We start from the raw sequence: 12,573 nt of genomic DNA, 5'->3' as shown, positions 1-12,573 counted from the left end.
TGCAAGATTGGAAGAACGAATGAAACTTTCAAGTTTGACTTGGAAGTTTGGAATATTGAATTAATAATTTCAAATTTGAGTTGAAAGTTTTGACAAGAGAATTGAAAGTTTCACATTTTGAGTCGGAAGTTTTCAAGATTGAACTCACAGTTTCAATTTTTTTTATGAAAGCTTTAAAGATTGAATTTACAGTTTCAAATTCTAAATCGAAAGTTCCAATTTGAGAAATATTCATTTGAGCTAGAGGATTTAAAGTAGAATGATTGTTGATTTTTTTTATTTTAATACAAAAAGAATTAGCCGATGCCTCTCTAGTCCATACAAACTAGCCTACCAGAGCTAAATGCATCTTACACGCAGTGCAGAATTGAACAAAGAGTAGAACAATCAGCAAAAAGGAAATCGGAAGACACATGGAGTTCATTTTGCCATTTGTTGATACGCGCGTGAGCGGCATGCGTGCGAAATAGCTGTAGCGCCCACATTAAAATTGACAACCAAATCCAAGTAACAAAACATGCTCCTCGATTTATATGTTGAGAAGGGAAATTGCTAGATTTCAGGTTATTGAAACCTCACCAAATTCAGTAATCGATTGTGGGAGAGGGAGACCAAGAAAGGGAAGAAGAGCCGAGAAGGGTGGCATCCAGGTCTTAGAGGCGATGGCATGGTAACAGTGACGATTAGTACTCCTCGTGTTCCATATTTTTTTCACGGTGAAACCGAGGGAGTAAGAGTTAGGTTTCATGGTAGGCAGGGCGGAGCTGCAATACGCCTAGGGGTGCCCTGGAACCCGGTTTGAAATTTTTTTTACTAGAGTTTATCTATTTTTAATATATATATATACACACCACCTTAATTTAAATTTAGATACCCGCAACGGTTTAAAACCAATTCAAAGCACAAATAAGCAAATAGGTGAAACCTCCTTATATTTCGTTCTATCTTCGTCACTATGATAGGGGTCGGTTTTGAAGGATGGTTTCAAGTTGGGAGGAGAGAAGGGGTTTCCGACTGTTCCATCGATCCCACAACCTCCTCATGCACAATTGGTACTTGCCATTCGTTACATCTTATTTTTGATCAGTTACACACGTCAATTTTCATACCAACTATACTATAGCTGCATGTATAGATGGCCAACTGGGCAGGCCAGCACAGCATGTTCCATGCACAGCTGGGCTCATGCTGAAGTCGGTCGGGCCGACACGGCCTGATCAACATGTCGGGTCGTGCCGTGCTAGCCCATAAGCGACAGTGGCGGTCCAGGCATGACCCAATACCACTCGGGCTGTGCCGGGCTAGCCCAAAGGCATGATGGTCCGTTGTACTTTTTTAAAAAGTAAGTCTACATTCCACCCCCTTACTTCTTTGGACTGTTAAAATAAGTCTATTTTCGCTCCCTTTTCTTTAGGCTGTGTTATATATGGCTAGAATAAAATCCTGTTTAGATCCCTAGGGACTTTTTTAGTCCCTATCATATCAAATGTTTGGACATTAATTAGAAGTATTAAATATAGACTATTAATAAAACTCACCTCATACTCTGGACTATTTCGCGAGACAAATCTATTGAGCCTAGTTAGTCCATGATTAGCGAATATGATGCTACAGTAAACATTTGCTAATGGTTGATTAATTAGGCTTTGTCTAATAAAATAGTCTTTATTTATACAATTAGTTTTGTTATCGGTCTATATTTAATACTCCTAATTAACATCTAAACATCTAATGTGACAAGAGAAAAAAAATCTCTGGATCCAAACAACCACTAAGTCTATTTTACGTACTTTTTTTTGGCTAGGCCTTATATGAATAAATTAAGTCTATTTAAGGTTTCTAATATTTTTTTTATTGAACCGGACCATGCCTTGGGCCGGGCCGTCAGGCCTCGGGCCTTATGGCCAACTATAGCTGCATGCAAATTGGCGTACAATTTAACTACACTACGTCAGCTTCCTTCGTCATCTCTGGAGTGTTCCTCTGTCTGTTGCAGCCCCAGCGACAGCTCCACTCGCACCGGGAGTTGAACGCCTGCAGCCTTCTGGAGTGCGCCGCCACGATCCCGGCGGTGGCCGGCGCCCTGGGCAGCACGACGGCGTATCCGTCGTCCATGTACTCGGTGTCCTCCGGGAACACCTGCCACAGCAGCGCGCCCGCGCCGCCGCCGCCGCGCCGCGTCGACCGCAGCATCGCCCCGTACACGGCCTCGATGAACGCGTTCCTCGACGTCGCGTTGAACACCGCCCCGGCCTTGGCGGACACCCCGAACTCCGCGAACAGCACGGGCATGCCGCCGAGCGCGCCCTCGGCGTCCGCGATGTGCGCCTCCACCCACGACGTCGCGAACCTCAGCTGCGCCTCCTGCGTCGCGCCCGCCGGCAGCCTGCAGGAACATGCGACCGGCGTGGTATATACGTGTTAGATCGAGCTTGCACGCACTGCGACATCTGCGTGCCCGGCCGGCGGACAATGCGCCGGCCGTTCCCACATACCAATTGTCTGGGTAGACATGGACGGACGCGAAGTCGACGCCGAGGACGCGGTGGTTGCGGACGAAGTCAGTGCCGACGAGGGCGGCGCCGGCGTTGGGATTGGCCTGGAGGCGCGCCGGCGAGGACGACCGGCCGTAGAAGCCCTCGGAGCCGACGCCGAGCAGGTGCGCCGGATCGACGGACTTGACGTGGAACGCCATCTCCCTGATCCACGCCTGCAGCGTGTCGCCGGTGGGGTCGGAGAAGCAGCGCGGCTCGTTCATGAGCTCCCACGCCATGATGGTCGGGTCGTCCCTGTACGCCACGCCCGTGTACGTGTTCACCCTCGTCAGCACCGCCGTGACGTGCCTCCTGAAGTAGCCCCTGGCGGTCTTGTCGGAGAAGAAGGCGTCGCCGCCGGCGGTGAGGTTGACGTCGGCGCCGGCGGCCTGCGCCCACCGCACGTACTGCGCCTTGCCGCCGTAGTCGTCCCAGTTGTTGGTCAGCGGCAGGATCAGCCTGATCCCGTGCTTCCTCGCCTCGCTCACCACGAAATCCAGGGCCTGCATGCATGCACGTTTTTCTTAGGTGTGTGCACAATTAGGCCAGTTCATGGATTGTCAACACATTAAATATAATATCATATCAGATTGACTTGAGTAACAGGATTATTAAATAAGAGAGTTTTATGAGACGAGAGATGATTGAGTTTTATTCCCATGAAATTTATCTGGCTTAGTTATCTAGTTTACAGTTTTGATGACTATATCACGAAACTATGCATTAAGACTGATCTTAATTCTTTCATTCGTTGATTACTTCACTAAGAACATTAATGCAGTGTGCAAGTGATCATCAGCTAGCTTGATTGTTCGTTATGAGAGTGAAACGTAGATAGATGTTGTTACGCGATGGATCTTAATTAATTATTGGGTGAATTGCGTCTCCGTTTAGAGAAGGAAGTCTGTCATCCTATCCTATCCAACTACAGTGGAAATTGAACGGAATATTGATGCTTGCGGAGATGTTTGAACAGGCGACTCATCTGCAACCTGCAACAACTAGAACAGTACTCTCCGATTTTTTATATTTAACGTGGCCCTTTAAATTTAGGTTTAAATATTCATCTCATTAAAAAATAGTAATTATTACTTTTTTATGATTAGGTTGTATTATTAAAATAACTTTAAGCGTGTCTTGCATCTTTTGCATATTTAAAAAATATTAAATGATCATATACATATGTCTTAAAATCAGCATCATTAAATATTAAAAATTAGAGGGAGCAAAATATGGGTTACTGTTATTCTAGTTAGTATAGTTTATTGTCACATGATTCTACTAGTAGTATGGTACAATATAATGAATTCTTAATGGCTAGTACTGAATACGGGCAATAATAACCGGCTGATAGCCCATTCGTTCCAACCGAGCACCAGATTATTGCCATGAATTAATTGTGCCACATCTTCTAAAAATATAATCTCGAAACCCATATTAGGATTTTATGAACCACTTGTTAAAACTTAATACCTCCGTTTTATAATATAAGATGTTTGATTTTTTTTCCTGTAACGTTTGAACATTCGTTTGTTCAAAAATTTAATACAAATATAAAAAATGACAAATCGTGCTTAAAATTCTTTTGATAATAAGGTGAGTCACAAGCAAAATAAATGATATTTCCATAATTTTTTGAATAAAATAAATAGTTAAATATTATAACTAAAAAAGTTAAACATCTTACGTAAACGAAGAGAGTTTTTGTTAGGCCTACAACATAAAAAATTTAGGACCCATCCATATAATCAAGTGAATTATCTATTAGCCAGACCTGTACAAGTGTCAGGAGTTAATACCATTCCAGAGGGTGTATCTAAACATTATGCTTGCCGCGAAGAAATTTTAATATATGTACATGTGCTCAGTATTGAATGATAAGGATCTACTCGCTCCGTCCCAAATTAAACCAATTTTTTAATTTTTACCTATAATTTTTTATTCTTCCTCTTATTCAAAATTTTCTTACGATTGATATTTTTGTTTTTATTAGATGATAAATCATGAACAGTACTTTACGTGTGACTAATTTTTTTTCTAATTTTCGCAGAATTTTTTAAATAAGACGGATGGTCAAACGTTGGACACGAAAACCGGAGAATTGGTTTTTTTTTTTTTGGGACAGAGGGAGTAAGCTCAACCCATCGTATCGGGTCAATTTTTTTGGGTTTTTTTTAAAAAAGGACAAACGGTATATTTATTAATAAATAATAATTTATAAATAAAACTTTTATATAAATGTTCGTAGCGATCTAAAAGCTAAAACTTAAAAGCCCTCAAAATCAAATTTAAATTTTGCCAAATAACCATAATTAAAAGATAGAAGATAAGGGTGATATATATTTTGTATTGATGAATGATGACAATTAAAGGAAATGTGCAGATCATATTATCTAGCCATCATGTGAATATAAATGTATATCTCAATCAACGATTTAATTGAACGGATCATTAGGTAATGGAGAGGTTATGAAGAGTTTTTTTTTCATCCTCGAGAAGTACCGAAAAGTACCACTATTTTCTATGTAAAATTTAGTGCTATCTTACTCGCTTATTAATCGACTGACGTTGACCTTAACGTGTTGGGAATATACGGTTTAGATCACGTAATATCGAACAGGTTTTCAAATGTATCATCTGAGTGACTGAAATTCATTTGAATCACAAACTGCTGAAAGAAATAATTTCAGATAACATCACCTTGAAGACGTCCTCGTCGTAGACAGAGGGGGACTTCTGGAGCGCCCGCCACCCGCCGTCGTTGAACGCCCACGTCCGGCACACCGTCAGCCCGACCGCCGCCGCCTGCCGGAACACCTCGGTGACCTTCCCCCTCGTCGACGCGTCGACGGCGAGGACCATCAGCCAGTACGTGTTGAACCCGTTCACGTAGAAGGGCCGGCCATCGTCGCCGACGACGAACTGCGCGCCCCTCGTCCTCACCACCCCCCACTCGCCGCCGCCGTCGACCACCTGGCTGCTGCTCGGATCATCGTCGGCGAGGTGCGAACACCGCCACACCGACGATGACGCCGACGACGACGCATGTAGAGCGGCCATCGATGCAGCCATGGCGAGAGCTCCAAGCACGAAGAAGAAGAAGCATTGCAGCACGGAAGCCTTCCTTCTCGTTTCCTTCCTGTGCGACGTCGCCATGGCCGCTGGGCCGTACACACGCCGTTGCAGGCTAATTTGCAGCTCCAGCTCGCAAACACTAGCACAAGATCGCAATTTATATGTTGGAAGGATGCATGAGAGCTGGAGATCCATGTACACGTACGTACAGTGAGACAGTGAGTGAGTGAGTGAGACAGGGTCGTCTTGGCTTGGAAGCAAGAGAGATCGATCGATGGATCGATCGGTCGATCTCGTCGACGCAGATAGATTAATTGCGGTGGCAATGGCCACCATCTTGTTGGAGAGCGTAGGCATTGCTGAGACTGATACACTTGCTTAGTTGAAGGTTTTAAGCAAAAGTAAAGAGGTTGATTAATTCGCGCTGGATTGGATTGGATTGGGGAAGTGGCTTGCAAGCTAGAAGCGGGAAGGCAATGCAAGCGTGGCCGCACGGGAGAGGCAAGTGGCCTCGACGCCCTGTGCTTGTCGGGGATGTGGGCCTTGTGCTCTGCCCTGTTGGGCCTTCTTGTTGGGCCACGTATTGGTTGGTAGAATGGGCCTTTGCGGGCTGTACGTCGATGAGTAGATTTACGTGGAATTTTTTCAAATTTCTAGTTTTATTTAATAAATAATTTACAAAACTATATTTTCGTTACCAAAATTTATAAATCTAACCTCATGTCACCCTTACAATAGTCAACAAGGGGCTAAACCACAAAAATGCAACTGTGCCGTCATCGTCGTTCCTAGCTCCCTGTTGTCTGCTACGTCATCTTTTCGTTCTATAGTAGGGCGATAAGAGGTTAGATTTATAGATTTTAGAAATGAAAATATAATTTTGTAAATTAATTATTAAATAAAATTAAAAACTTAAAAAATCGATTTATGTGATGCTTCCTTTAGTCCGGGGATGGACTCGAAAGGGATGGGATTTAGTGTTAATTCAAAGTTTTGCTTACACGTAAATGTAATGTAACCCTCTGAATTGAGGTACATTGTACCCCTCTGAGCGACTCAAAATGATCCTACTTACTCTTATTATTTTCTCTCTTTTATGTTTACATAAAGATATTTAGAGATTTGATCATATTGAACCATAGATGATAACAAAACCTCTAAGAATATTGAGACAACATTTATACAGTTTCCATGCAGTTTTATATCTCGATGTTTAAATTACTCTTAGGTGCTTCGAACCTATACAAATAGTGACTGAAAACGAAAAGGAAAAATACAGATATAAGAGATAATGGTATCTGTCGTCCCACCAAAGTTTAACCTAATACACGAGTTCTCTAAATGGAACTATATGGTGCCTCATGTCCCTTGAAGAAAAAGAAGCAATTTCACAATGCAATCTGGAGTAGAAGTTTAGCAAGCATCATCATAAAGCTTGTCTCCACAGCCACAAAACCTTGCAATCATGATTTATGAACAGTTAAGATAAAAGATGTTGCTTAGGTGACAAGTAGATTGAAATTTTCTGAGGAAGGCCCTCACTTGACATATTTATAAATAGAAAATAATTTATAAGTAATATATATATATATATATATATATATATATATATATATATATAGGAAGCCTCTATCCTACTACCAGGTGTAGCTACTCCCTTCATATCTAAGGTGCAGAAACACCTTTATACATATTTCTTCTCTCTTCCAATAGAAAGTACAGACTTTATATATATATATATAGTTGTATTATTCACATGAGATTTTAATAGTATCTATACTTTCTGTTGGGTGGGAGCAGAAATAGTTATGAAAACATTTTTCATCATGGACGTGCAGGAAGTAGCTACACCTGGTAGTAGTATATATTCTTAATGATTTAAAAATAATGGTTAAAAAATAAACTTTTAGTTAAATTTTAGTTTGTAAGCACAATCAAAAGCGAAAAGATGAGGTTGAAAGTAAATGCATTAACAAGGAATATATCATATTCTGAACCAAACTTACCAAAGGGTTTTTAACTGATTTATATTGTGAATTGTTGGCAAGGATTAACTCTTGGCATTCATATGCTCATCTAACTGTCAAGAAAAAAAATCGAAATTTCACCTGCGTGTACTTAGGTCAAAGTATTAAAAACCCTGAAGCTTGACTAAAGTTGAAAAACAATCTTTTTGTATACCTTGAGATTTTTATCTAATCCCTATCGTACCCCTAAGATGATATATTGATCACTTATGAGTCCATTCCATTAGTGGATCATGAGATGACCATTAAATACTAAATACTCCTAAAATTTTTGTATGACCCTCCCCAGATGAAATCAATACCTCCAATCCACCGTTGGTTGCTCCACACTTAGGTGTCGTTTAGAAAGGCAAAATTTTTTAGCCTCATCTCACATCGGATGTTTGGATATTGATTATAAGTATTAAACATAGACTAATAAAAAGCTAATTTTATAAATGAGAGCTAATCCATGAGACAAACTTTTTAAGCCTAATTAATCCATAATTGTCAAATGTTTACTGTAGCATCACATAAGTTAATCGTGGATTAATTAGGCTCATTAGATTCGTCTCGCGAATCAGTCCAAGATTATGGATGAGTTTTATTAATAATCTATGTTTACTATTTATAATAAATATCTAAATATCCAAGTATCTAAATATCCGATATGACTAGGGGCTAAAGTTTAGCCCCTACAAACAAACACCCCCTTAGCCATAGACACTGTGCAACCAAGGTAGGTCTAATGAGTGAGTGTTTGCACACGGCTTTGGATCACAAACACGTTTGACCCAAGCCTCATATGCATCTAGTCCATCCCAATAAGGGCGTGTTCGTTCATGGGGTGGGTAAGTTAACATATCCGACATGAAAACCGTAGTAATAGGTAAATAGATTAATATGATTTTTTAAAATAACTTTTCTATAGAAAATTTTTGAAAAAATATACCGTTTAACAGTTCGAGAAACATGCGCGCGGAAAACAATGGGTTAAGTTAACTTAGACTTCTTGCCGAACGCGGCCTAAGTTGTCCTAGAAAAATTATACACATACACTTTGCATAATACAAAACAGTTGTAGATTAAAGCATTTCATCCGAATTGGAATTTGATATAAACTTTTGATATATAAACATCGGATGTATACAATTTGGGTGTATAAACTTATTAGAAAGGAACCCATGTAGGTACAGAAAAAGAAAGCACCAATATTTGCAAATCCAAACCAGAATTAGACAAGAAGAAAAGCAAAGCCGCGTGTAACACAAGACCTAGGCATGCGAACATTCGCGTATTAGAGCATCACCAACAAAAATCCAACAGAAATTTTATTTGGAGAAATTCTACAATCCAAATACTCTCAAAAGGTAAATTTTGTAATGGATTCAATTCATCCAGAATTTCGTTCACTCAAAAGGAGTGAACCCCTTAAGGTTTCATTTATTTGTATTTCGATGAAAGATTTAATTATATGAAGTTTGAGTTTCACAAACCGATCTAGCAACAAAACTGCAAAGTTAACAGAATAATTTAAGTAAAACTCAAACTTGTCGTAAGGAATGCTAGCTATGTATGAGTTATATCTTATATGAGGTGAGAGGTCGTCCAAAACATGGGCCAACCAAATAAGACTCAACAATAAGGCATGTGGCCCAGAACAAATTTGGACTGAAAGAGGTAAGTGGCTTATTTTCTAGATTCCGAACAGTTTAGGAGTAATTTTGAGGTGCAACCAAAACCATATGACAATGGCCTTTATAAGTACTCATGGGTCCCAAGAAGTCTTTTGAATCAATGGAAAAGAATGTTTGAGGTTGCTGTTGTCAAGATATCGAACCTGAATTCAAAACATGTTGAACTTTATCTTTTGGGTTATATGGCCAAAAAATGATGTGCTAGATTGAGACAACAATTACCGAAAAATAATTGTTGATCAAATTTGGAGGTTGATAGTTTATTTGTTGGAGAAGAGTGGATTCTTCTCTTATCATTTGAGGATTGATAAATAGATAGCAATTTTAAAGTACTTGAAAAGGTACCATGAGGTACCAAAATTTTAGTGTAAAATTTAGTACTAAATTTTACACTAAAATTTTGATACTTCTTAGTACCTACTAAAGAAACGTAAAATTGCTCTAAATAGATTGCCAATCTTATCAATTGTTAGAGAAGACTCGATTGTTCTGTTACAATCTGTTAAGGATGAAGGATGGAAATTAAACTTGTTTATTTATTTTTTTGACCTGTATTTTATTCGTATGACAAAGATGTGCAAGAAGGTCATGGATTACCAATCAACTTAATTGATCCTCCACCAATTCAATATGCACGGTCCCCATGCAAATAGTTTTGCAAATGATAAAAAAACTCATTGTGCAGTCATATTTATTCAAATATATAACAATTAAGTTTTATATAGAAAGTTTACAATAAATGTGTAACATAGATACAGTTCTGCTATAAATCACTCTAATGATTTTTTTTATAAAAATCACATAATGTAACCATAGCATAATATAATTATAATGTTTTTACAATGTAACTAGCATATAACTGAGCTGTGAGTATTTTTATTTATATCAGGGAGGGGGAGTGACCCTTATGATTAAGGCAGGTTGGATTTTGGGCCATGACGGGATGACTCGTAGGTACCATTGATAATGGGCCAAGATACTTGGGTCCTTCCATAATTCTACTAAATCCTTATATATTTTATCTTAAAAACTTATAAAATTTTAGTCCAATTTAGTTTGGATCTCAACCCATAAGAAAAACTTGGCCATATTATCACCCCTATCACCCAAAGCTACTTTTCCTCCAAACATGCGGTTTGAGCCTTCGAGGAGGTCGAATCGAACAGCCCAAACGGCCAATCGGCATTATTTACAGTTGTGCGCGTGTGATTAAATTTGAAGCAAGATAGATTATGTTTAATCCCAAGGTACATCTGAATTCTTGTTTTGAGAGATTATGTGAAGACAGACAGGGGAGACCATCAGGATTGCTGCCAGCGAAAAGCAAGATGATCATGATTGGGCCAGCATGGGCCTAAATGGGGATGGATTTTTCTGCAGTAGCATTCAATATTGTCTGCCGTCAGTTAATCTGTGTTCTTTGAACACTTCCTGATTTTGGCATTCTGTGTTCTTGGACTTAGTCACTTAGAGATGTGTGAGGCCATGATGGAGTTTTTCTTTTGAAAGGTCCATGATTGAATTGGATGGGTCGAAACCAAACCTTGTGGCCGCATCAAAGCACGCCCATTGCTCCCTTTCAACCTAGCTACCCGTTGATTCTTTCTTTCTTTGCCATATGTAATTATATATGTAGTAACGACGGTGTTTAAAATGCATTACTAGTTAATATTCCTTCAAAGCTGTATGAGAGCAAAATGAACATAAGACTGAACTGCGTTATTTGATTTACTGCGTTAGACGGATGAGAAGGGAAATTTCAGGGAAATGTAGACTTAGCTCTGAAGCTCCGGCTAATATGCTGGGAAAAAAGGGAGAGCGTTGAAGGGATCTGTACTTAGTTGCTGCCTGAAACTCTGATTGACCAGGGTAAAACAATCTCATATTTCCGTTTCTACTTATAGTTATAAACCAAAATTTAAATATTAAATCTAAATTTATAGTTGATTTTGAAGGTTTTTTTATCGTACTTTATTTTCAGTCTTTGCTTTCAGATCATTAAAAATACATAAATAAAAATTTTATTTATAAATTATTTTACTTTGCAAATATGTCATTTGATTTTTTTTGGTCAAAAAGTCAAAAGATGAGGACCAAAATATCTAAAACGGGTATTAGGACAGCTTCTTATGCAACTTGTTTCTTGCCCTCTCCCCGGGAACTTATATCGTTTTTGAACAATTCTACCCCGTCTGCATTTTATGGACAAAAATATTTCGTTAACATCCAAGAAGATTAGAGGGGCCTGAGCTATCATCAATTCCAATAGTACCCTAAACAAAATGTATCTATGAAATAATTGACCCAAGCTGGTCATAAAAGTTTCCTAAAGTTAGCCAGCCAGCTAGGAAGTCCCGGCAACTAGCACAAAGAAGTCACGGTCACCTATTTATACAATTGTATAGAAACAAAAACATCAAATTCTTCAATTTGATTCTTCAGAAAAGGTTGATGGCGACATCATTTTAGAATGAGGAGGTTGGGGACTCTTAAAATGTCTTTTAGCTGGCATTGATTAGCATCGTTTTGATCTGAAGACTAATGTATTATTTTTAATAAAATTTAGTGCGCCCGTGCATAATTATATGGCAATATTATTCAGTCTCTGGTCCACAGCATCGATCACCTTTTCAATTAAAATACAACGATAGTATCTAATAAAATTATAATATTATAAAGTATTTCTAAAGAAATATATACCCATATGATGTTTATGTTTTTGCACTAAATACGTTGAGAGCTATTCATGATCAATAGTATCGTATGTTTAAAATATGGGGGAAGTACTTAAATGTATGTTCATCTACCATTCATGCATCAAACATACAATCTTTTGTAATAAAATGCCAATTATTTCTGGTATATTTTTATTGTTTTGAAAAAAAAGTCTATCGAAATACTTTGCATCGAATGTCTTTTTGGAATTCAGTTTCACTCCGCACAAGGCATTTTACAAACTATCTCATATTAATTCATATTCATGTTGGTACATCCAATCCGCCGGTACTATTTGAATATATAAAATTGCCATGTTTTGCACCAGAACTTCACAGCAAACTTTAATCAACGGTCTATAGGAGCATAAATTTTAGATGAGGTATTTAAGGGGCTAAGTCCTCTATTTAGGCTAAGTTTCTAAATTAAAAAAATAAATAATATGGTATATAGAGGTCGATAAAAATACTCTTCTTAAAAAAAAACTTTAACCAACGGTCCATCAACTAAAAATGTGTGGGACCTCATTGTTTTGCTAAAATTAAG

At 38.6% G+C, this 12,573-nt stretch overlaps 1 protein-coding gene across 1 annotated transcript; it reads right to left on the bottom strand.

The window, feature by feature from the left end:
• Positions 1-1,787: 1,787 nt before the first annotated feature.
• LOC102720240 (putative mannan endo-1,4-beta-mannosidase 5) lies at positions 1,788-5,804 on the bottom strand. Its single transcript, XM_040523939.1, has 3 exons — positions 5,235-5,804; positions 2,496-3,037; positions 1,788-2,386 (listed from the first exon to the last, which is right to left on the bottom strand). The coding sequence occupies exons 1-3, from the start codon at positions 5,802-5,804 to the stop codon at positions 1,942-1,944; spliced, it is 1,557 nt and encodes a 518-aa protein (XP_040379873.1). The 3' UTR covers positions 1,788-1,941.
• Positions 5,805-12,573: the final 6,769 nt, after the last annotated feature.

Source organism: Oryza brachyantha, chromosome 5, assembly GCF_000231095.2.
Source record: "Oryza brachyantha chromosome 5, ObraRS2, whole genome shotgun sequence".
Lineage (NCBI taxonomy): Eukaryota > Viridiplantae > Streptophyta > Magnoliopsida > Poales > Poaceae > Oryza > Oryza brachyantha.
This window is presented reverse-complemented; position numbering and strand designations above follow the sequence as displayed.

What these genes read in the sequence shown, in the direction of transcription:
- LOC102720240 (XM_040523939.1), bottom strand. Translation starts at nt 5,804, where the DNA reads ATGGATCTCCAGCTCTCATGCATCCTTCCAACATATAAATTGCGATCT. An exon ending in ACGACGAGGACGTCTTCAAG is followed by an intron (nt 3,038 to 5,234) that starts GTGATGTTATCT and finishes GCATGCATGCAG; the next exon opens with GCCCTGGATTTCGTGGTGAG. An exon ending in CATGTCTACCCAGACAATTG is followed by an intron (nt 2,387 to 2,495) that starts GTATGTGGGAAC and finishes ATGTTCCTGCAG; the next exon opens with GCTGCCGGCGGGCGCGACGC.